The sequence below is a fragment of the Bufo gargarizans genome, chromosome 2, assembly GCF_014858855.1.
Source record: "Bufo gargarizans isolate SCDJY-AF-19 chromosome 2, ASM1485885v1, whole genome shotgun sequence".
Lineage (NCBI taxonomy): Eukaryota > Metazoa > Chordata > Amphibia > Anura > Bufonidae > Bufo > Bufo gargarizans.
Genome location: NC_058081.1, coordinates 166540406 through 166562772, shown reverse-complemented (window position 1 = coordinate 166562772; position 22367 = coordinate 166540406). Strand labels below are relative to the sequence as shown.

The 22367-nt window shown below is 42.2% G+C and overlaps 1 protein-coding gene across 3 annotated transcripts in view; it reads right to left on the bottom strand.

Moving 5' to 3' along the window:
- UNC13C (unc-13 homolog C) overlaps window positions 1–22367 on the bottom strand; it is a 908495-nt gene that overhangs the window by 224378 nt on the left and 661750 nt on the right. For all 3 annotated transcript variants that reach the window (XM_044279668.1, XM_044279669.1, XM_044279667.1), the window contains 2 exons: window positions 14875–14963; window positions 11640–11789 (listed from right to left, as the gene is read on the bottom strand). In XM_044279668.1, coding sequence (XP_044135603.1) covers window positions 11640–11789; window positions 14875–14963 — 239 coding nt within the window. The remainder of the gene's footprint in view (window positions 1–11639; window positions 11790–14874; window positions 14964–22367) is intronic.

The following is a 22367-nucleotide window of genomic DNA, read 5'->3' as shown; positions in this document are numbered from 1 at the left end:
TAAAACCATGTAGGCTTTGTCCACTGTGGAGGACATCCATGCAAGACATGCAGTATGTCATTCCCACCAAGGTTTTTCAGGACACTGACCATAGTTCTAGTTATGCTGTCAAATCATGTATTAATTGCAATAGCACAAATGTGGTATATATCATAAAGTGCACACAATGTGAAGCGTATTGGACCTTTTGCCTAAAAACACGCTTCCCAAAAGGGATGAATTGCAAAAAAGAGCTCATGTATTTTTATTAGCGGGATTCATGTCAACTGAAAATATTAAGCGGTGGGTTTTTTTTTGTTTTTTTTTACAGTGCATTTGGCTGTTTGGCATGGAAACAAATGTGTGGTCAGACATTGTGGTCCTTTTTTTATTATTAGAATGTTTTTGTATATGTCAAAAATGTTACCAGTAAGGCTACTTTCACACTAGCGTTCAGGGCCGTTCGTGAGCTCCGTTTGAAGGAGCTCACGAGCGGACCCAAACGCCTCCGTCCAGCCCTGATGCAGTCTGAATGGAGCGGATCCGCTCAGACTGCATCAGTCTGGCGGCGTTCAGCCTCCGCTCCGCTCGCCTCCGCACGGACAGGCGGACAGCTGAACGCTGCTGACAGCGTTCAGCTGTCCGCCTGGCCGTGCGGAGGCGAGCGGATCCGTTCAGACTTACAATGTAAGTCAATGGGAACGGATCCGCTTGAAGATGTCACCATATGGCTCAATCTTCAAGCGGATCCGTCCCCCATTGACTTTACATTGAAAGTCTGAACGGATCCGCTCAGGCTGCTTTCACACTTTTTTCTAAGTTATTAATGCAGACGGATCCGTACTGAACGGAGCCTCCGTCTGCATTAATAGACCGATCCGTTCAGAACGGATCCGATCAAGCGCAAGTGTGAAAGTAGCCTAAGACATTTGTTAGTCCTATAGTATATATTCATACATGTATCTGTCACCTGGGTGGCGCACTGTTTATTGAACACTGCAGACAATATGCTGGTCCCTGGCTGAGCCCAGTAGTACTACCTAATTATTCCACACCTGAGTTCTCTTTCCTCCTTTGAGGGTGGAGTCCGAACTCTGGGAGCATTCAAACCTAGCGAGTCAGGGTCCAACATTGAGTCATGATTAAGAGCAGGTGTGCTCGAAACGCGTAGACGATCTTCTGCAGACCCAAGTTAGGAGGTTGGGATTCCCTGGCTGCACAAACTAATTTTTTGTACTGTATTCAATAAAGGAACCAAAGAAAAATCTTTTAACTGAAACGAGCTGGACGGTTTATTGTCATTAATTAAGTACATCATTATCATCAGTAAAAAAAAAACAATAATATCACAAATTAATTTGTTTATACACTTGACCTTATCAAACAAGTTAAAATTAGTAGAAGGTACAAAAGAAACCCCAAAGAACATCCACTTCATCCTCAGTTAAATTAATTTTTGATAAATTTAGCACGTCCCATAGAAGTGCATGATCCCGGCATATCAACATGTCGGTCAATGTTGGTTATCTCCTGCTGCGTAAATTCCTGGTTTGGGATGTGGGAGAATCTTTTTATGTTTTCTCCGCCTCGTCTGCGTTTTTGGGGTGGTTCACATTAATTCTCTTTTTCAATTTATTGTAGGTGGAGCCACCCATTGCAGGTGTTTGCATATTGTCAGCATCAGATAAGAAGTCCTCAGAGTCAATTTCGGATGAACCGTCCCGGAGTATTATTTGTTTTAGTATATTTCTTGTTGTTGTTTTTTTTTTCTTTTTCAAAATAGATCTTGGAGTACTGTTCACATTGTCCCTATGTTTCCACTCATAGACCTGATTGTTTGCATAGTCATATAAGTCTTGCAGAAATTTAAGTTTTTTGACAGATGCAACATAGTCCTCCAGCTTAGATATATTCATTCGTATTTTATTTAAAGATTGATCATAATTAGTATTTTGTGCGAAAGCTGCCAGTTGCAGCTCTGCCTTGTGTATGTCCTCCTTTACCTGCTGAAGTTGATTGTCTCCTCAGCAATGATTAGACTGTATCAGTTTGAGAGAGAAATCCGACAATGTATTCATTCCATTGTTGCACAAATGTCTCTGAAAACACCGTAATAGAAATTTTCTGATCCTCAGTCCTCTGGGAATCATATATTTCGACACATATGTTTGCAATGTTTTTAGATCCCACCAGAGTCTGGTCTCTTGATCAAGCAATTTCTCCAACCCCTTCAGTGATATTTGCAAGGTTAGCTGTTCTTGGATTGTAGATTCGTCCTCAGCAAAAAACGCAGCAGATTTTTCTTGTCGATGCTGATCATTGCTTTAGAGGGACATATTTGACAAATGTTTATGATATCCCAAGAGTGGAAAGTGAAAGGGAAAAAACAATGTGGTTACCTTCAGCTCCTGGAAGACGTTGCCCTTGGCAACTGGAGTGCATGGCTGAATCTGGAAAATCGCACCGCGAAGGTCAAAAAAGTAAGCCAACACTCCCCAATATTACCTGTCATGCAAGGACCCGGTCCAGTCCTTAGTATAATTCAGGAAAACAACAAAAGATGTCCAGCACTGAGATGAATAAAAGTATTCAATCTTTATTCTATAAATTCAAAAGAATTCAATTCTTCACATGGACAGCGGTAATGCTACCAACGCGTTTCAATCTATCAGATCTTAATCATGGTATGGGTCAAATGCAAGTATAGTACTCTTATATACCTGCAATTGATTTTGTGCTGCTGGCAGTATTTGTGATGCACTGTGGTATTTGGATCTGTTGGGTTGGTAATGTGTTACAATATGGTACTGCTGGCCCTACATGCATATGAAAAACTGACATGTGATGGATTTTTTTTTAACGGCCATTACACATCCATTTTAAAACCAATGGTAGTCTAACGGGTTATTCACACAGCAGTTTTTTATGGCTAGTCAATAACGGACATAAAAAAATAGAATATGTTCTATTTTGTCCGTTTTTCACTGACTGGCTGCCCCCATACAATGAATGGATCCTTTATTTTTATTTTTTTACTTTGCATTTATTAAACAGTTTTTGACATACATGAATAACCGTCTACATTACAATGTCTCCATGGTAGATATAAATTACAGAAACACAGGCAAAAATGATCCTGCATCAGCTTTTACAGCAAATATCTGGTATACATCACATGTAGATGAATAAGACTTTGAGGAAAAGAACATAATATAAGAGAAGAAGAAAAAAAGAGAAAAGAGAAAGAAAATAAAAGGGGGGAGGAGGGAAGAAAAAGGGGAAAAGGAAAAACAGTTCTTTCCTTGCTCTATATATGAAGATCAGTATAGTGAATTCCCCAGAGGGACCAGATCTTCAAGAATCTATCTACATTTCCCTGTGACAAAGCTGTATAGTATTCGAAAGAACGCAAGTCTTGAATACGGGTGTAATAATCTGCTTTGGATGGAGGAGCTGTTATTTTCCAGAAAAGCGCTATAAGGCATTTTGCCGCAGTAAGTAAGTGGAGGAGGAGCCTAGAGACAAGACCCCCCCCATGCCCCCAGGGGGACATTAAGTAGGTATGTGAGCGGGTCTAACACTACTGAGCATCCCAGGACTTCCTGTACTACAAAAGCCACCATAGTCCAGAAGGGCATTATGAAAGGACATTCCCCAAAAATTTGGTAGATCGAGGCACCACTAGCTTAACATCTCCAACACTATGACATTAGGAATATTCTTGTTGAGGGTATGCAACAGTTCTGGGGTATGATACCAGTGCATCAGTAGTTTCAGTTGGTTTTCCTTATAGACTACACAAGAGGAGCTAGCAAAAGCCCTTGACCATATCTTGTTCCAGAGGCCTGGTGGGACTACTCTATTAAGCCACTCCTCCAATTTACACATATACAAATGTCCCCCTCCTACCAAATAAATCTGGGTGAGGTAACAGGAGATATCAGTCCGGAGGTAGTGACTGAGCGACAATAATGGGCTATTTGTAGGTAGTGGAATGCAGAGGATGAGCGGAGATTATATTTACTTATAATTAAAAAAAAAAAATAGGTGGTTGGTAAGGGGATCTTGCAAATCATGAAAGCGATAGCGTCCCATCTCCATCCAGGGTTTAGCCATATATGCTTCACTGCTATTGCCTAAGTGTGGGGTGAATAGAAACGGCGTGAGAGAGGAATGCATAGTGGAAAGATTGAATTTAATCTTGCAGTTCAACCAAAGGTTAATAGTGAATGCCATGGGGCCTAGTAAGTTATGGGGGGTGGCCCCAGATCATAGCGCTCATATGCACCGGTGCTAACCAGAGTCGTTCTATCTCAGTCCATTTAAAGGAATGCAATGTAGTCCAAGAAGCTAAATGTCTAAAATGCGTGGCATAGTAGTAAAGGGCTATATCTGGAAGCGAAAGGCCGCCCTGGGATTTCTTAGAGGTCAGGACCGACTTAGCAATATGATGCCATTTATTATTTCACACAAATGTGAGAAAGGCAGACTGGATCTAGCGGGCACCCTGACCGGAAGCATCTCAAAGAGATATAGGAGTCTTGGCAGTATAGACATCTTAATTGCCGCTATTCGACCTAATAAAGATACATGCAGGGATCCCCATTTGCAGAAAAGCAGTAATATTGGGGAGCACTGGGGGGAAATTTGCTCCATATAAAGTAGAGTAGGCAGAAGTAATCTGAACCCCCATGTATTTAAAGAGCGGTTCTGCCAAGAGTAGTTATAAGAGTGTTGTAGGGTGTTTAGTGTTGAGGTGGATATTAAGGGGTAGCGCTTCTCTGTTTGTATTATTTATTTTATAGCCTGAGAGCCTACTGTAACTGACAATGGTGGCATGGAGATTAGGAAGAGAGGTAATTGGGTTAGTTAACGTTAAGAGGACATTTTCAGTAAATAAAGATATGGTAAAAGACCGGTCCCGTATTTGGATGTCCTTAATGTTCGTGTCCCATATTTGGATGTCCATAATGTTCGGCTTCATCCGAATCCAAGCAGCAAGGGGTTCTATGCTTAATACATATAGAAGCAGTGACAAGGGGCAACCCTGTTGGGTTCCATTTCTAATATGGAATACAGGGTAGCATGCGTGTGGCAGGGCTGACATGAGCCGTTGGGAACGAGTAAAGACCTCTGAGGGCTTGTAGAAAGGGGCCTGTAACCCAAATTTCTGTAGCGTATAAACATAAAGGACCAATAAAGGTGGTTTGAAAGATTTTTCTGCATCAAGACTAAGAATCAGAGCTTTAATCGACCCCCTATTAGCCGCATCAATCAGGTCCCCCGCCTATCGGAACTTGACAAACCCAACTTGATCCTTATGGATCAACTGAGGGAGCCAGCAATTAAACTGGCTGGCAAGCAGTTTAGTGAAGATCTTAAGATCTGAGTTCAATAGACTGATTGGATGATAGCTGGTACATTCTGAAGGATTGAGAACAATCAGGAGAAGAAAGCGCTGCCGGCACTGCTACAACCTGACCAGTATACAGGATTGCTAGGAAGACACAGGTAGTGTGATTCAGTGAATGGATACGGTGGTGCTCTGCTGAAGCAGACACAATGGTATATTTGAAGGAAAGATGAGAAGAAACAGCGGCACTCACCAATTCAAAGTAAAACGTCCAGTTTATTAAACTTGTTAAAATCGGGTACAAGCAGGTCTGTGCACATAGATCAGTAAAGGTCGATACGACCCTGATTGATAGCTGAAACGCACGTGTCAGTATCCAAGCCCATTTGAGCCTCCACATTAAAGTCGGTGGTGAGAGATTCTGGCGTGCTCTGGCTGCCTTGAGACATTTTGAGAACAATCAGGAGAAGAAAGCCAGAGCACGCCAGAATCTCTCACTCTCACCTTAATGTGGAGGCTCAAATGGACTTGGATACTGACACGTGCGTTTCAGCTATCAATCAGGGTCGTATCGACCTTTACTGATCTATGTGCACAGACCTGCTTGTACCCGATTTTAACAAGTTTAATAAACTGGACGTTTTACTTTGGAATTGGTGAGTGCCACTGTTTCTTCTCATCTCTCCTTCAAATATAACATTCTGAAGGATTCTTTCCTGGTTTGGGAATCACTGTTATAAAAGATTGAAGCATAGTCTCCGGTATAGGTTCTCCTAATAGGAAGGAATTGAAAAAAGGGACCATATGTGGTAACTAAATCTCACTATAAGTTTTATAATTAAAGTATGTGAGGCCATGAGGACCTGGGAATGGATACATTTTTAACGCCTATTTCTCAGAAAGGCATCAGTGGAAAAAAAAGTCAGTTAAAAATGGACAGTTGATACTTTTTTAATGGACATTTTTTTTTTTTTTTACGGTCGTGTGAATATGAGCTTAAAGGGGTTCTCCGGGAATAAAAAAAATGTAAATACTTAAATATTACTTTATTATAAATTTATTCTCAAATACCTTTCATTTGTTATAATGACTTGTTTTGTCTTAGAAGCATCACCAGAAGAAATAAAATGTTCTCTGACCTATTAGTTCACACAAAACCTGTCCTAATCACTCAGCAGGAGAAGTTACTTCACAACACTGAGATAAAGAGCGGCCTCATCCTCCTCTCTTACTTGTCAGGGATTATGATCCTGAGTACAGCTGATAAGATCTTCAGTTAAATCTCTGTAGGAATGGAGTTCATGAGGAGACATTAAGTACAGAGAGGACGAACAGGACAGACTGTGGTAATGGAGACTGCATACAAGTGCTACTGCTCATAACCACACCCCCACCTCCTCTCTGTACTTCATGTCTCCTCATGAACTTCATTCCCACGGAGATTCAGCTGAAAATCGTATAAGTAGTATAGTAGATCATAATCCCTGACATGTAGGAGAGAAGGATGAGAAAACTCTTTTGCTCAGTGTTCTAGAGTAACTTGTCCTGCTGTTTTATTAGGACAGGTTTGTGTGCAATAATAGGACAGAGGATATTTAATTTCTCCTTATGATTGCTTCCTAGACAAAAAAAAAAACCATTATAACTAATGAAAGGTATTTGGGAATATATTTATAATAAAGTATATTTAAGTATTTACATTTTCTTAATTCCTGGAGAACCACTTTAAGGGTGTATTAGACATGCCAATCACGCAGAAAATTGTTGAGAGGGAAGCGTTCCCTTCCGGCAATCCCCTGGTTGCTTGCTGAGGAGATTGCTGCTATTACAGTCTTTATGCAAAGTTTTTTTTTTTTTTACATTAGTGCAAAAACAAATGGTGCAATTGTGCACATAGCCTTTAAAGGGGTAGTCTCACTTTAGCAAATGGCATTTATCATATAGACAAACTAAATGCAAGACACTTATTCATGTACAATGATTGTCCAAGTTGCCTCATTTGCTGGCTTGATTCTTTTTTCCCATCCCCTTATACACTGCTCGTTTCCAGAGATTACGACCACCCAGGGCCGGCCTTTGGGGTGTGCGGGCTGTGCGGCCGCACAGGGCGCCATAGCAACAGGGGCGCCGGGCGGCCGACAGCTCGCAGTGTAATATGCGGCAGGCGAGGCGGCACTTGTGTTCTCCCTCGGGGCGGGCCCCCAGCCCCCTCCCCTGTTTGACCTGATTCCCCCTCCCCTGTGTCAGTGGCGGATCCAGGGGGGGGGGCAATGGGGCAATTGCCCCCCCCCCCGAGCTGGCGGGCGGCTGGGCACAGGGAGATGAGCGCTTCCATTGTGGAAGCGCTCATCTCCAGTCATCTGTATCGCCGTCCTCAGGACAGCGATACAGATGCCTGCCTGTGCTGCGGTAGGGGAGGGAGAGGCGTGTCCCTTTCCCTTCCTCTGATAGGCTGCCGGCCTAGTGCCTGCAGCCTATCAGAGGCCGGCGCAGGCGGCGCGATGACGTCATCGCGCCGCCTGAGCCATACAGCGTGGGACACAGGCCAGAAGAGGCCTGCATCGCATCACTGACATGGAGGTAAGTATCTGTTTATTTTTTTTTTTTTTATTATGTACAATACTTTTACTGGCGGGGGCTGTTATTACTGGCAAAGGGGGGGCTGTTTGTTATTACTGGCAAAGGGGGGGCTGTTATTACTGGCAAAGGGGGCTGTTATTACTGGCAAAGGGGGGCTGTTATTACTGGCAAAGAGGGGGCTGTTATTACTGGCAAAGGGGGGGCTGTTATTACTGGCACAGAGGGGCTGTTATTACTGGCACAGAAGGGCTCTTATTACTGGGGCTGTTATTACTGGCACAGAGGGGCTCTTATTACTGGGGGCTGCTATTACTGGCTTGAGGGGCTGTTATTACTGGGGGCTGTTATTACTGGCACAGAGGGGCTCTTATTACTGGGGGCTGTTATTACTGGCACAGAGGGGCTGTTATTACTGGGGGCTGTTATTACTGGCACAGAGGGGCTGTTATTACTGGGGGCTATTATTACTGGCACAGGGGGGCTGTTATTACTGGGGGCTGTTATTACTGGCACAGTGGGGCTGTTATTACTGGGGGCTGCTATTACTGGCACAGGGGGGCTGTTATTACTGGCATAGGGGGCTATTATTACTGGCACAGGGGGGGCTGTTAATACTGGCACATGATTGGGGGCACTATAGGGGCATCTACTGAGGCCACAAAGAAGGGGTATTTTATATGGGCTCTCTGTACAATACAATTTTATACTGGGACACATGGTGGGTACTATGGGGAAGGGGGGAGAGGAGTACTATGGGGTCATCTACGGGGGGCACTAAGAAGGGGTATTTTATACTTGCAAATTATGGGGGACACTGAGGGCATCTACTGGAGCATTTTATACTGGTACATTATGGGGGGCACTAGGAGGAAGGAGGGTGTGGAGCACTATGGGGTCATTTACTAGGGGCACTATATAGGGGTATTTTATACTGGCACATTATGGGGGCACTATGAGGACATTAGCTCAAATGGGGGCATTACAAGGGGGTATTTTTTGCACTGTCACATTATAAGGAGAATTATTACTACTGGGGGGGGCATTATGGTGGGCTTTATTACTCCCCCATGGTATGACCCCCTAGTAGCAGCACCAGCCTCTCCCTGCTCTGCTATCCCTCTGCCCCTTCTCCAAATACTTATTATGAAATCTTTCTCATTAGGATAAAACACCTCATCAGCTCCACCGAGCCCCCGGCCAAAGTGTGGAAGTGGCGTCCGAGATCCCCAAGGGCCAAGCCAAGTAACTGTAAGTTTTCATGTGAAATATGTTTGTTATACACATATAGCATACACTGTGCCACACAATATTTATTTTATTTTTTTAAGGGGGGGGGGGGCGCCACAAGGTTAGCTCGCACAGGGCGCCTGAACACCTAAGGCCGGCCCTGCGACCACCCAACAATGCAGCTAATATGGCCATGCTTGCACACTGCAGAAAAAAATCGCCAGCCTCTCCAGTAGCGAGGACCCTGGGAGCTTACATAGGCATGCATGTGCAGCATCTCCCGTCCCAGCCACCTTGTATCTGCACTGCAGCGGACACCGTGACTTCTGGATACGAGCTGTGTATAATGTGATGGAAAAATGAATCAAGACAGTAAAAGGAGGCAATATGGAAATTCACAATATATTAGTAAATTCTTTATATTACTTTCTCTACATGATAAATGCCATTTACTGATATGAAATAACTGCTTTAAACCCCTTTAAAACAGAGAAGTTAGAGCTAAAGATGAAGGAACCGGGTTTGGTCTGAACTTTGCTATATTTCTCACAGCAGACGAACCTGAATTTGTTATGAATCCACTAAAACGGCATGCAGCACCATTTTAGTGCACACGTCAGCGGGGAAAAAAACACTAGGGAGGAAGAGGAAGGGTTCTCACATGACCCTTATAGGAAGTGTGTGTGTGGCGGGGGAGATTGCAATGATTGGCTCCCAGGCTAACAGACAGCCTTGATCAGCCAATCAGCGCTACAGCAGGCAGGGAGGTGCTCTAGCAGAACAAGCAGAGCGCCATTCTGTGCAGGGCTGTGAATTATAGTGGTTGGGTCTTACAGCGTCTGCCAGGAAAACAATCTTAGGAAGTTAGGGAGAGTGAAAAAACAAACCAAGGGACAGTCAGAAATCAATCAAACTCATTAAGGGGGTTATATACCAACTTTTAGGGCAATTGGAGCAACTTTGGTTTGGCACGAGCCAATTCGGGTCTGAACTGAATTTAAAAAAATGCAACAACCGGACTGGAAAGGAATCTTAACTGGTTAGCTCATCTTTAGTTAGGATCATATCAGAATACACCATTTTTGGGGCCAATTATTGGGAACATGCTTTCATAGGAACATTCGTTCTCTATAATTACCCCATTTAATGAAGAGCAAACTTTCTTTTGTTGGCTGATTGGCATCTTTCATCAGGATGAAAGATGCATAATTATTGGCAGCACATTTCATTTTGTAATCAGGGATGTACTGCTGATAATGAATAGAACAGAATGAGGGAGGAGCGACTGCGTTTGCATCGGTCCATGTAATCAAGCCAGTACAGACAAGCGCGATGCAAGTGTTATTATCTATCACCGTATAGCCTGTACATCAGACAGTGTAATAGGGCCATGAGAGTTTAGAGGGAGATTATGGTGTAGAAAACTGTAGGCTCTGTGCAGAGAAAGGTTGCAGTATAAAGGAACACAAACTAAACAATCATAAAATCAAATGAATAAGTGATTATCCAATAGATTACATCATGTAGCATTGCATAATCAAATATACTATATCCGGTCATCAAAGATGTTACATGTCAACCTTATTAGATGTCATGTACAGAATCTGTAAGTAGAGATGTAATCTGGCAATGTGACATTTCAATCTGCACTACAGAAGATTAATGGACAGAGGTTAAGTTGATGATTTTGTGGACATGTTCCTCTCTAGTGTTAAATAATGAGTACATGGCTAACTTAATGACCTAGTGAGCAAAGTAATGAGTGTGTGTCTGTGAGCATGTATGCATGAATAAATTAGTGAATGAGAGAGCAAATCTGCTTTTCAATGGGAGACTGGAAGGGGTAAGTTTAGGAATACTACAAGGCATCGACAGGTTTCCCACTGCTTAGAGAATGGCACTGTAATAATGGGACAAGCTTAAAGGGGTTCTCCGGGAGTTAATAAAATGAAAATACTTAAATATTACTTTATTATAAATATATTCTCAAATACCTTTCATTAGTTACGATGGCTTATTTTGTCTAGGGAGCAATGATCCGGGGGAATAAAATGGCCACTGTCCTACTAGTACATGCAAAACCAGTCCCAATCACACAACAGGACAATTTACTTCAGAACACTGAGCTAAATAGCTGCATCAGCCTCCTCGCTGCTCTGCTTGTCAGGGATTATGATCCTGAATTTTATTTTCTGAATTTCCAAAGAACCCCTTTTTACTTTGAGCCCCTATAATAAAGTAATTATATGGCTATTACACATGCTAGAGCCATCAGAAGAAAATGAAAAGTCAAATTGTAGATTGTAAGCCCTCACGGGCAGGGCCCTCTCTCCTTCAGTTTGTAACTCATCTTGTTTATGATTAGTGCAATTGTCTGTATTATGTATGTATACCTCTTCTCATATGTACAGCGCTATGGAATGAATGGCGCTTTAGTAATAAATAATAATAATAATAAATTGAAATAGCATTCCAGTGCCACAAGACATTCAGTACTAACGTTTTATCCAGAAAATCCATCAGTGGCCGCAGCACGATTTCAGCATCCATTGCTGCATTGTTCCTGTTTGTAGATGTGTTCCCATTGCCTCTCATCTGATTTAATTCCACACTCATTTGTCTCACACAGTCCTCAATTATGTTCTGGAAACTAGAAACACAAGAAAGTTGTATTAAGTTTTAAGTCCTCCTTTTTTTCTGCCAATTGATTTGCTTTGTCAGCCACTTTACAAGAATAATTCTAAAGCCTCTGTCTGCTCACCTCACCTAGCTGTTTTTAGAATGATCTTGCTACTTTGTTGCCCTCTTAACGTGATTCGTTTTTTTACGTGGCAAGAAAATGGTGCATTATACAACACCTAAAAGTACAATACAACATAGTAATTTAAAAAAATTGAACCTACTATAGTAGTGTTAGGATAATTTTATGTGCCCCTTCATTTTCTTATTTGGTTGAGAATTTGTCTAGTAGAAAGTAGCTGGCATTTGCAATCCCTAAGGCCTACCTTTCCTCAATTAATCCCTTTGTGATCATGATATGTAAATTACAGAGGATCTGTCAGCAGCTTTCACAATGCTTAAGTTATTACATTATTATATAGATATCTTAGACCTGATCTTTCTGGTGTCTAAATGGCTTTATTGTCCTTCTTGAAAGTATTTTCCACCTGATATTACAATGAGTATTCTTAAAAGGAATTTCAAAGTAAGTACACCTGCCTCGTCAGGTCTAGGATTAATAATGTATGCAGTTTGTACTGTGAAATCTGCTGACAGATCATGATAGTCCAGTTTTGTGGTGTAAAAATGTTGCAAGTGATGCCCGCATGCGACATTTAGTGCATATTTTTCCGACATTGGTTCAAATGTGGAGTAAAAAGTAGGTCAGGGTTTCAGATTAGAACATCTTTAAGTGGGTTATCTCACTTCAGCAATTGGCAGTTATCATGTACAAAGCTAATACATGGCACTTGTATTGTGATTATCCATTTTTCGGGTTGAGCGAACCCAAACTGCAAAGTTCGGGTTCGTACCAAACTTTGCGAGTTTGGATACCCAGACCCGAACCCAGATTTTTTCACTGAAGTTCGGTCATCCACTTGATCGCGCAGCCTTGATCATGCAGGTCTTCTTTCTTCAGCACCTGCGAAAGGACTTGTGATGACGTCACTGCGATCACCACGTGGTGGGAGCGGTGACGTCACCCCAGGTCCTGCTGAATGAAGATATCTTCATTCAGCAGGACCTGCAGTGATGTCACTACGCTCGCCACGTAGTGAGCGCGGTGACGTCATCTCATCAGGTCCTTTTGCAGGTCCTGAAGTGAGAAGACTTGTGCGATCAAGGCTACGCGATCAAGTGAATGAGGTGAGTTTTTTTATTATTTGTAACCCCTCCATGGCGATTTTATTTAGCATTCTGTCTTAAGAATGCTACTATTTTCCATTATTACCATGTTAGAACGGAAAATAATAAAGTGAAGTTCGGGTCCCCATTGACTTTAATGGGGTCCAGGGTCAAGTTCGGGTCCCGAACCCGAACTTTGACCTGAAGTTCAGCCGAACTTCCATGGGTTTGCTTATCCCTATTCACTTTTCCTCCTTTACTGGCTTGATTCATTTTTGCATCACATTATACACTGCTCGTATCCAGGGGTTATGACCACCCTGCAATCCAGCAGTGGCGGTCATGCTTGCACACTGTAGGATCTGGTCTATGCACACCTAAGAGGCCAGCACCTGGATACGAGCAGTGTATAATGCAATGGCACAAAGAATTCATCCAGCAAAGGAAGCAATATGGACAATCACAATTTATTAGTAATTGCATTATATTAACTTTCTCTACATGATAAATGCCTTTTGTTGAAGTGAGACAACCCCTTTAAGTCTAATTTCCACACCAGGCAACCCCCGGGTGTACTTTTACGGACATAGACATGCACCATATTGCACTTGCACAAAATATATTATTATTGTGCACCATTTCATACATTTTACACAACCTCACCAAGCAAACACAGACTTAAAATTGACATTAAAACCACAACAAATGATAAATTCCCCCCTATGTTCTCACTCTTTGGAATCATTGGCTTCTGCATTGGTTGAATACAAGAAAATCCATGATGTCCTAGTATTCAATGATTGTGAGTAGTGATGACCGAAGTTTTAAAAAATTCGATTTGGCTGCTTCGCCAAACTTCGACAAGAAATTTGATTCATTACGAATTACTTAGTAACGAATCGCATTCCATTGTATGGAGCCAGCGCAATGATGGGGAACTGCGATCTCGCCAACCCCCTCCCCCCCCCTTCCCCTGATCACAGCGTCTGAGAATTACATTCAGCCTATCAGGGGGTTAATCAGGGGTTAAAACAAACTCACCTCAATGATTTGATCGAGGAGAGGCCGTCATGGCTATCTTGATTGAAGAAAACCTGCAAATTCTTTGTTTGCTCCTAAAACACAAACTGAATTGATTTAATGCTCACAATTAGTGTTAAAAGTGGAATTCGATCCATCATAGCGCCCACCCAACGTGAAGACGAGGTGATATCATCATGTCAGCGAACACGGCGACGGATCGAAATTCAGTTTGTTAATGTTGATTTGCTCAACACCAATTGTAAGCATTAAATCAATTCAGTTTTCTATCTTAGGACCAAACAGAGAATTACTACGTATTTCAAAGATCTAGAGGGTATATCTGGGTGTATCTGAATACTGGAATTATGCATTCACTATTTTTAAAAATTTGATAAACCAATAGGGCATTAGTATTGCAGAGGGCCTTCAAATAGCCGATTGGGGGTGCTAGGAGTCGAACACCCAACATTCTGATATTTATGACCTATCGCAAGTATAGGTCATCAATATCAGGACACTGCACAACCCCTTCAATTCTTCTGTGAATTCTATCTTGTCTAATTTTTCTAATTGTGTCTCGCCTGATTTTTAAGTGACTAAAAAGGCACAGCATAATAGAATGGATACCATTGGCTTTATGGCATGTTTCTTTTCATTTTTAAGCCAGGAAGAACTGTGCAGCAGACTGTCTGCCAAACGCTAAGAAAACCATAGGCTAACGAATGGCAACTGATGGCATCAAGACAATCCCGCTATGTAAATGGAATCATTTTTCTATATTTATAAGTAAAAACAATGGAGCAGAGTAATGTAGAGTAACCGATATACAACCCGAATAGTGTGAGCCCTGCAATGATTAGACTTACCTTGCTCCGAATATGCAGCTAAGCTCATCCAACACGGCACTAAGCTTCAGCTGGAGTTCTTTAAGCATCGTACTGGCATCCGGATCCAGCTGCAGAGAGAAGTACGGGTTTAGCACAACAATTTAATCAGGACTCAAATACTGCCTACCGCTTTCTTAGTTTGCCACTTTCAAGAAGCTTTTTCTTTTGCTTCGGAAGACTTCTTTATGGCATCTGTCACCTGCATTCTCAGCAACCACTTAATTGTAGCTCATGAGTGACACACAGCACTGATATCAGCATTTCTGTCACTATTTTACGCTGACCCCCAGTGAGGTCAGCATAAAGTTCATGACAGGTTCCCTTTTACTTGTGCCCCAAAATAATGAAACTTGTGCACCATCACATAAAATTGGAGCAGCGTAAGAAACCAAAAACAGACTTAAAAATGACCGAAAAAACTATGCACTTGATAAATGTCCCCCCTTATAAATATGGCTAGGAAACAGAGTATACTAATTCATGCATGACTTCCTAACATGGTTTGTTATTTCCCTAGAAGGAATGGAGGATAGAAATCCATCATTTTGGTAATTGGCCATTTTTATTTTATTTTGCTGAAACTGTAAGTAAATAGCACATGATGATGGAACAGGGAAATCTAGTTAAATATCCACGGTTATCCCATGTTACTTGCCATTGACTTAAAGGGCATCTGTCAGCAGATTTGCATCTATAAAACTGGCTGACCTGTCACATATGTGCTTGGCAGCTGAAGGCATCTGTGTTGGTCCCATGTACATTTGTGCCCGCATTGCTGAGAAAAAAAACAATGTTTTAAAATATGCAAATGAGCCTCTAGGAGCAACAGGGTAGTTGCAATTACACCTAGAGGCTCTGTTCTTTCTGCAACTGCCGCACCCGCTCCACTTTGATTGACAGGTCCTGGAAGTCAAAAACATCATTACACCTTGCCTTATCAAAGTGGAGAGGGCACAGCAGTTACAGAGGGAGCAGAGCCTCTAAGAGTAATGGCAATGCCCCCATTGCTCCTAGAGGCTCATTTACACATGTTAAAAGTGCACATGAAATAGGTCAGCCTTCATAGGTACAAATCTCCTCTCTAAGGAGAAAAATGGTGGTCTGAACTTCTTATCTGCATTATTACTCAGGTATTACTGCAAATAATAATCAAGAATTGAGGTGACAGATACCCTTTAAACCTGATGAACAAACCCTCACATGGACGCCCATTCATCTCAATGGATAGAGTGCAATGTTTCATTTTCCCTTCAGTGGCTATGCCATTACAGAGAAATATAAAAAAGGTAGTCCCCACAGATCACTGACGGATGTGTCCTAGTAGTAGTACACCTTGTGCATGGGCGGACTGGGAACTTAAAGTGGCCCTGGAAAAAATACTTAATATTTCCCTATTTTGTAGTTGGATTCAAATTGATGGAAGGCAGGGCCAGCAATACCATATTGTGTGGCACATTATACCAGCCCAACAGAGCCAAATACTACAGTCCATTACAATATACTGCCCCAGCAGCACAAAAAACATCCTCAAAAACTTCCACTAGCGGTTCATGAGGAGAGCCTAGGAGGCCTCCTTGGCATTGGCCCACCAGGGAATTTCCCTGTAAGGTCTATGGTCAATCCGCACCTGAGTTTGTGATAAGTTTTCTGTGGGACCCTTCTAAAAAATTTTTATTGTATAAAGACCAATGTAAATGGAGACTGTCCGTACAGCATTACAGAATAGGCTTATGTTATATATGCAACATGAAGTATAAGCAAACCATGTTAAAGGCTCATGACATTGAAATTAGACTGCAGGAGATTCATCAGTCCCCTTGGGTACTATCTGATGATTAAAACCACTGCCAGGCTACTGTAGTATTCATAGACTTTTAGATGGTTACCGCTATGCATGGTACATTACAACTCCAGCCCCATATGCCATATAAACCTCAGTTTATCCCTTGAAAAACTGCCAGTTGAGACCTCTTGTGGTTTTATAACAGAAATGTTGATCTGTGTCTGCTGACCCATGTTTCAGTATTCATTTGGTAGAAGCAATGAAGAGTAGCCTTGTTTATATGTCAGGTCTACATAGACTAAGATGACTTACTGTACCATAATAGGTAGCCTATATCATTATCATCATGATATGCATTATTTTTTTTAGCTTTATTCTTTACGTGACAACACGTGGGTAGGTATTTTACCAAGTCTACAAGTATCGTCTTTATCTATAATGAGACATAATGAGAATTCAGAATCCCCACAGATGAAATACATACAGTATACTTTATGTTCTTTCTTTAATGTTGTGCTAGAATGGGAACTTTTTACTGAGCCACCAAATGCCTTTGTTATAAATGTCTTTTATGCTGCTGGTAAAGTCTACAGTGTAATTACGTTGTTAAACAGCTTTGCGTGTCGTTATTATGTTTCCGCTTTCACATTACAGTGTATATCTCCAAAAGCTAAAATAACCAAAAGGGGATTATTCTTTGTGCTTGAAACATACGTCGTCCTCACTGACCAGCAGCCACAAGGATCTGAATGCATTAATACGTTTACCTGAAGGTTAAACATCATTACAACAAAAGCCATACAGTATATCAGGAGAAAGAATGGGGCTTTTGTTGAAAATCTACAGTATCTGATGCATAACACAGGAAACAAAGCCTACTTATTGAAATGATGTGTTTTCAGATAGGGGGCTAGCAATTATGTATAAAGAAAATATTCACCACTTAACACCATTTTACAGTTTTCATGCAGAGTTAATGTAAATTTGGGTGATTATATAGTAAAGCTACATTAACAGTTCTGCTGGAGTAATCTCCCAGCATTTTCTTTAGATAAGATAATGCACATAACTAGATCTGGTTCATTCTCTAAAGATTAGTAAAAAAAGAAGAACCACATTTTGTGTTCCTAACAACATGCTTGTGTAATAGGCCATCTCAGAAGCACCAGTCCAATACTGATATTGGAGTACAAAATCTATACATTACCTCAGCTTAAAGGCGTTCTCGGGGTCTGTACCTAAAAAACTCTTTCAGATAAGCTGTGGAGAGAAGAGACTTTGAGCAATGCTAATCCTTTCCTCTCCATGCTGATTCTGTGATCCTGGTCAAGGTCACTTGACCACCTTCCGCTGACATTGTGACCACAGTCTTCCTGTTCAGCTGCATAACATAGATGTAGCTAAACAGGAAGAAAAAGGAGCACATGTGGTTGCAATGTCAATGGATGAGCCTGCAGCCAGTCTATGTGATCTTAGTCAGGATCGCGTAATCTGTGGAGCAAAGGAAAGGGTAAGTAATGCTCAAAGTGTCTTCTCATACACATTATAACTGAAAGCAGGGGCTCAAAGACAATTAGGCGATTGCATTAGGCGGTGCGACCCGGAGAAAAGTTTGGGCAGTGACAGGGCTATGGGAAATGACAGCTTCCATTAGGCCTCTTTCACACGGGCGTCATGTTTTTTGCCCGGATAAGAGGCGGGTGCGTTGCGGGAAAATGCGCAATTTTTCCGCGCGAGTGCAAAACATTGTCATGCGTTTTGCACTCGCGTGAGAAAAATCGCGCATGTTTGGTACCCAGACCCGAACTTCTTCACAGAAGTTCGGGCTTGGGATTGATGTTCTGAAGATTGTATTATTTTCCCTTATAACATGGTTATAAGGGAAAATAATAGCATTCTGAATACAGAATGCTTAGTATAATAGGGCTGGAAGGGTTAAAAATAATAAAAAAGTTAACTCACCTTCTCCTCTTGTTAGCGTAGATCCCGGTCTGTTCTTTAGCTGTGGACTGAATGACCTGAGGTGATGTCAGATCACATGCTCCAATCACATGGTCCATCACCATGGTGATAGAGCATGTGATCTGACGTCATCAAAGGTCCTTCAGCCACAGCTAAAGAACAGACCGGCCTCTACGCGAACAAGAGGAGAAGGTGAGTTAACTTTTTTATTATTTTTAACCCTTCCAGCACTATTATCCTAAGCATTCTGTAGTCAGAATGCTATTATTTTCCCTTATAACCATGTTATAAGGGAAAATAATACAGTGAATAGACTGTCACCTAGAACCCATGCGTGAAAATCGCACCGCATCCGCACTTGCTTGCGGATGCATGCGATTTTCACGCATCCCCATTCATTTCTATAGGGCCTGCGTTACGTGAAAAACGCACAAAGAGGAGCATGCTGCGATTTTCACGCAACGCATAAGTGATGCGTGAAAATCACCGCTCGTGTGCACAGCCCCATAGAAATGAATGGGTCAGGATTCAGTGCGGGTGCAATGCGTTCAACTCACGCATCGCACCCGCACGGAAAACTCGCCCGTGTGAAAGGGGCCTTAGATGTCTCCCTGCCCCACCATTCCCTGAGTGCCTAAAGGGTTTGAAGAAATCCAGCTCCACTTTGATAAAGAAATGTACGTTTATTTTGCTTGCGGTAAAATCTCATCCATCAGTTACAAAAATAGCAGTCTTGTCTACGCGTTTCAGGCTACCAAAGACAAATTTCAGCCCTTCCTCGTGACACAGTAAGACATTAAAAATGAGACCTTTTAAAGGGGAAGGTGCACCTGTCTTCACTAATTGTTTTTGCAGGCTTGCAACCGCCCCCAGGAAAAGGTGCTACACCTTTAAATAACTCTTCTCATGAAAAATAAATAAAAGAAAAAACACAAAAAAGACATTAAACCATACATATACATAGTGGGAAATAATTATGCAAAAAAGAGAAAGAAATGAGGGGATACGCATAATATATATGCTGGATATAACAAATTATTTTGCTGAGAAGTAGTGGAGTATAATAAAGGTCATATTACAAACAAGGAGAGAAAAGATCTCCTAGGAGTGTTCTCAAAAAAGAAGGAAAAAACAAAAGATTTTTATTTTTTATTTTTTACTGCACTTGATTTATGTGAATTATTGCTGCGGGATAAGGTCTAGACGTTTATTAAGGCCGTCTGGTTGGCGTGTATTCAAAGCAAAAATCCAGAAAGACTCTCTATTTAATAATTTTCTTCTGTGGTCTCCTCCACGTTTAGGCAAGAAAACTTTTTCTATGCCCTGTACCACCATGTCTGATGTGTCCCCACCATGGCAAATAGCAAAATGCAGACTAGCTGCAGATATATTGCGATTGCCATGGTGGGGCACATCAGAGATGTGTTTCCGTATTCTGGATTTAATTGCGTTGATAGTACAACCCACGTATTGAATATTACATTTTTTACATGTGATTAAATACACAGCATGGGTTGTATAACAACTAAGGTATGTTTTGACTGGGAAGACTCTATTATTTGAAGCGGAAACAAAAGTCCTAGATATTAACATATGTGTGCAGCAAATGCACCTGTCGGTGTCCACACCTAAAACTTTCCTTGGTCCTAAGCCAGACTGGTTGCGATTTTTTCTCTTCCTGATACAGGCTAGGGCTGACATAGTTTTCGATGGTGGGCGCTTTCCTAGCTGCGCATTTAACCCCATCTGCAACTATGTCAGTCCACTCCTTATCATATGCCAGTATAGGAAAATGTTTTTTTATTATGTGACATATTTGTAAGTACTCTGTACTATATTGAGTCACGAAAAAATTATTTCTCCTACCACTGCCATTGGTATTGTCATATTTATTTTTGTTATTTCTTTTGCCTGTATTGCATGGTGAGCCCTCTTTTTGCAATAATTTTTCCTGTCTAGGACAAAGGACGGATCCCCTTTTAATGGTTGAGACCTGTTGTATAGCATCCTCTACTTGTTTCATGCCATAAGCTCTTTTACCCAGTCTATGGGAGATATTTCTAGCTTCATCTAAAAAGCTTTTTTCTTCCGTGCAGTTTCTTCTTGCGCGTATTATTTCCCCCCTGGGTATATTGGCAGTTATATGTTTTGGATGACAGATGTTGCATATAGTGTGGTATTCCCTGCCATAGGTTTTCTATAGGTGCAGGTGTAGACTTGATTGGTGGAGGGGTCCCCCCACAGGCGCAAGTCCAGAAAAAAAACTCCCGTATATCATGGTGGACACTGAAAGAAATAGTGTCCACACAGGAGTCAATGTAACCACAAAAAGATGGTATGGCCGCCACATCGCCCGTCCAGATTAGGATCAGGTCATCGATGTAATGGCCATACCACCTGATGTGGTGCCAGAAAGGGTGGGTGTCGATGAAGAGAAAACACCTCTCCCACCTCTCCTAAAAAAGCTGCGTAATAAAAAGAAAAGAAAAAATCCTCAAAGGGTTTCTTTTAGCTCAACGGATTTGGACTCTATTGATTCTGAACAGGATCTTACCTCTTCATTGACGCAGACCTCACAAAGTCAAGAGACTGTTTCACACAAAGTGCCGGCGGAGAGTGAAGGCGCGGTCCAGCCTGTTGACATCCAGAAGCATTCTAAACAAATCAAATTGGCGAGTGGGAGAAAAGGTTAAGCCTCGCTTAAAGGGGTTGTCCCACTTTGCTTTTTTAATCTTATCAGCAGTAGATGTCCTGATAACTTCCTGGTTCTCAGGCAGTTGAGTGAAGGCCACGCCTCCTCATGACTCACCCTGCGTGCTCGTTCATGTGTATGAGGTCATCCACATGGAGCCGTATGTGAGGTCCCGCCCCCCCCCCAGTATAATAAACATTGAGTGCGGCCCCCCCCCCCCAGTATAATATACATTTAGTGCGCCCCCCCCCCCCAGTATAATATACATTCAGTGCGGCCGCCCCCCCCCCAGTATAATATACATTCAGTGCGGCCACCCCCCCCCCCAGTATAATATACATTCAGTGCGGCCACCCCCCCCCCCCCCCCAGTATAATATACATTCAGTGCGGCCACCCCCCCCCCCAGTATAATATACATTCAGTGCGGCCACCCCCCCCAGTATAATATACATTCAGTGCGGACCCCCCCAGTATAATATACATTGGTGGCGCAGTGGGAAGTGCCAATGAGGGTTAAAAAAATAAATAAAAAATTAACTCACCTCCTCCAATTGTTCGCGCAGCTGCCGGTCTCCTGTTCTATCTTTAGGACCTGTGAAAGGACCTTTGGTGACATCACTGTGGTCATCACATGGTACATCATATGATCCATCACCATGGTAATGGACCATGTGATTAGCTCAGTGACGTCACCAAAGGTCCTTTCACAGGTCCTAAAGATAGAACAGGAGACCGGCAGCTGCGCGAACAATTGGAGGAGGTGAGTTAATTTTTTATTTATTTTTTTAACCCTCATTGGCACTTCCCACTGCGCCACCAATGTATATTATACTGGGGGGGTCCGCACTGAATGTATATTATACTGGGGGGGGGGGTGGCCGCACTGAATGTATATTATACTGGGGGGGGGTGGCCGCACTGAATGTATATTATACTGGGGGGGGGGGGTGGCCGCACTGAATGTATATTATACTGGGGGGGGGGGGGGTGGCCGCACTGAATGTATATTATACTGGGGGGGGGGGGGGGGGGC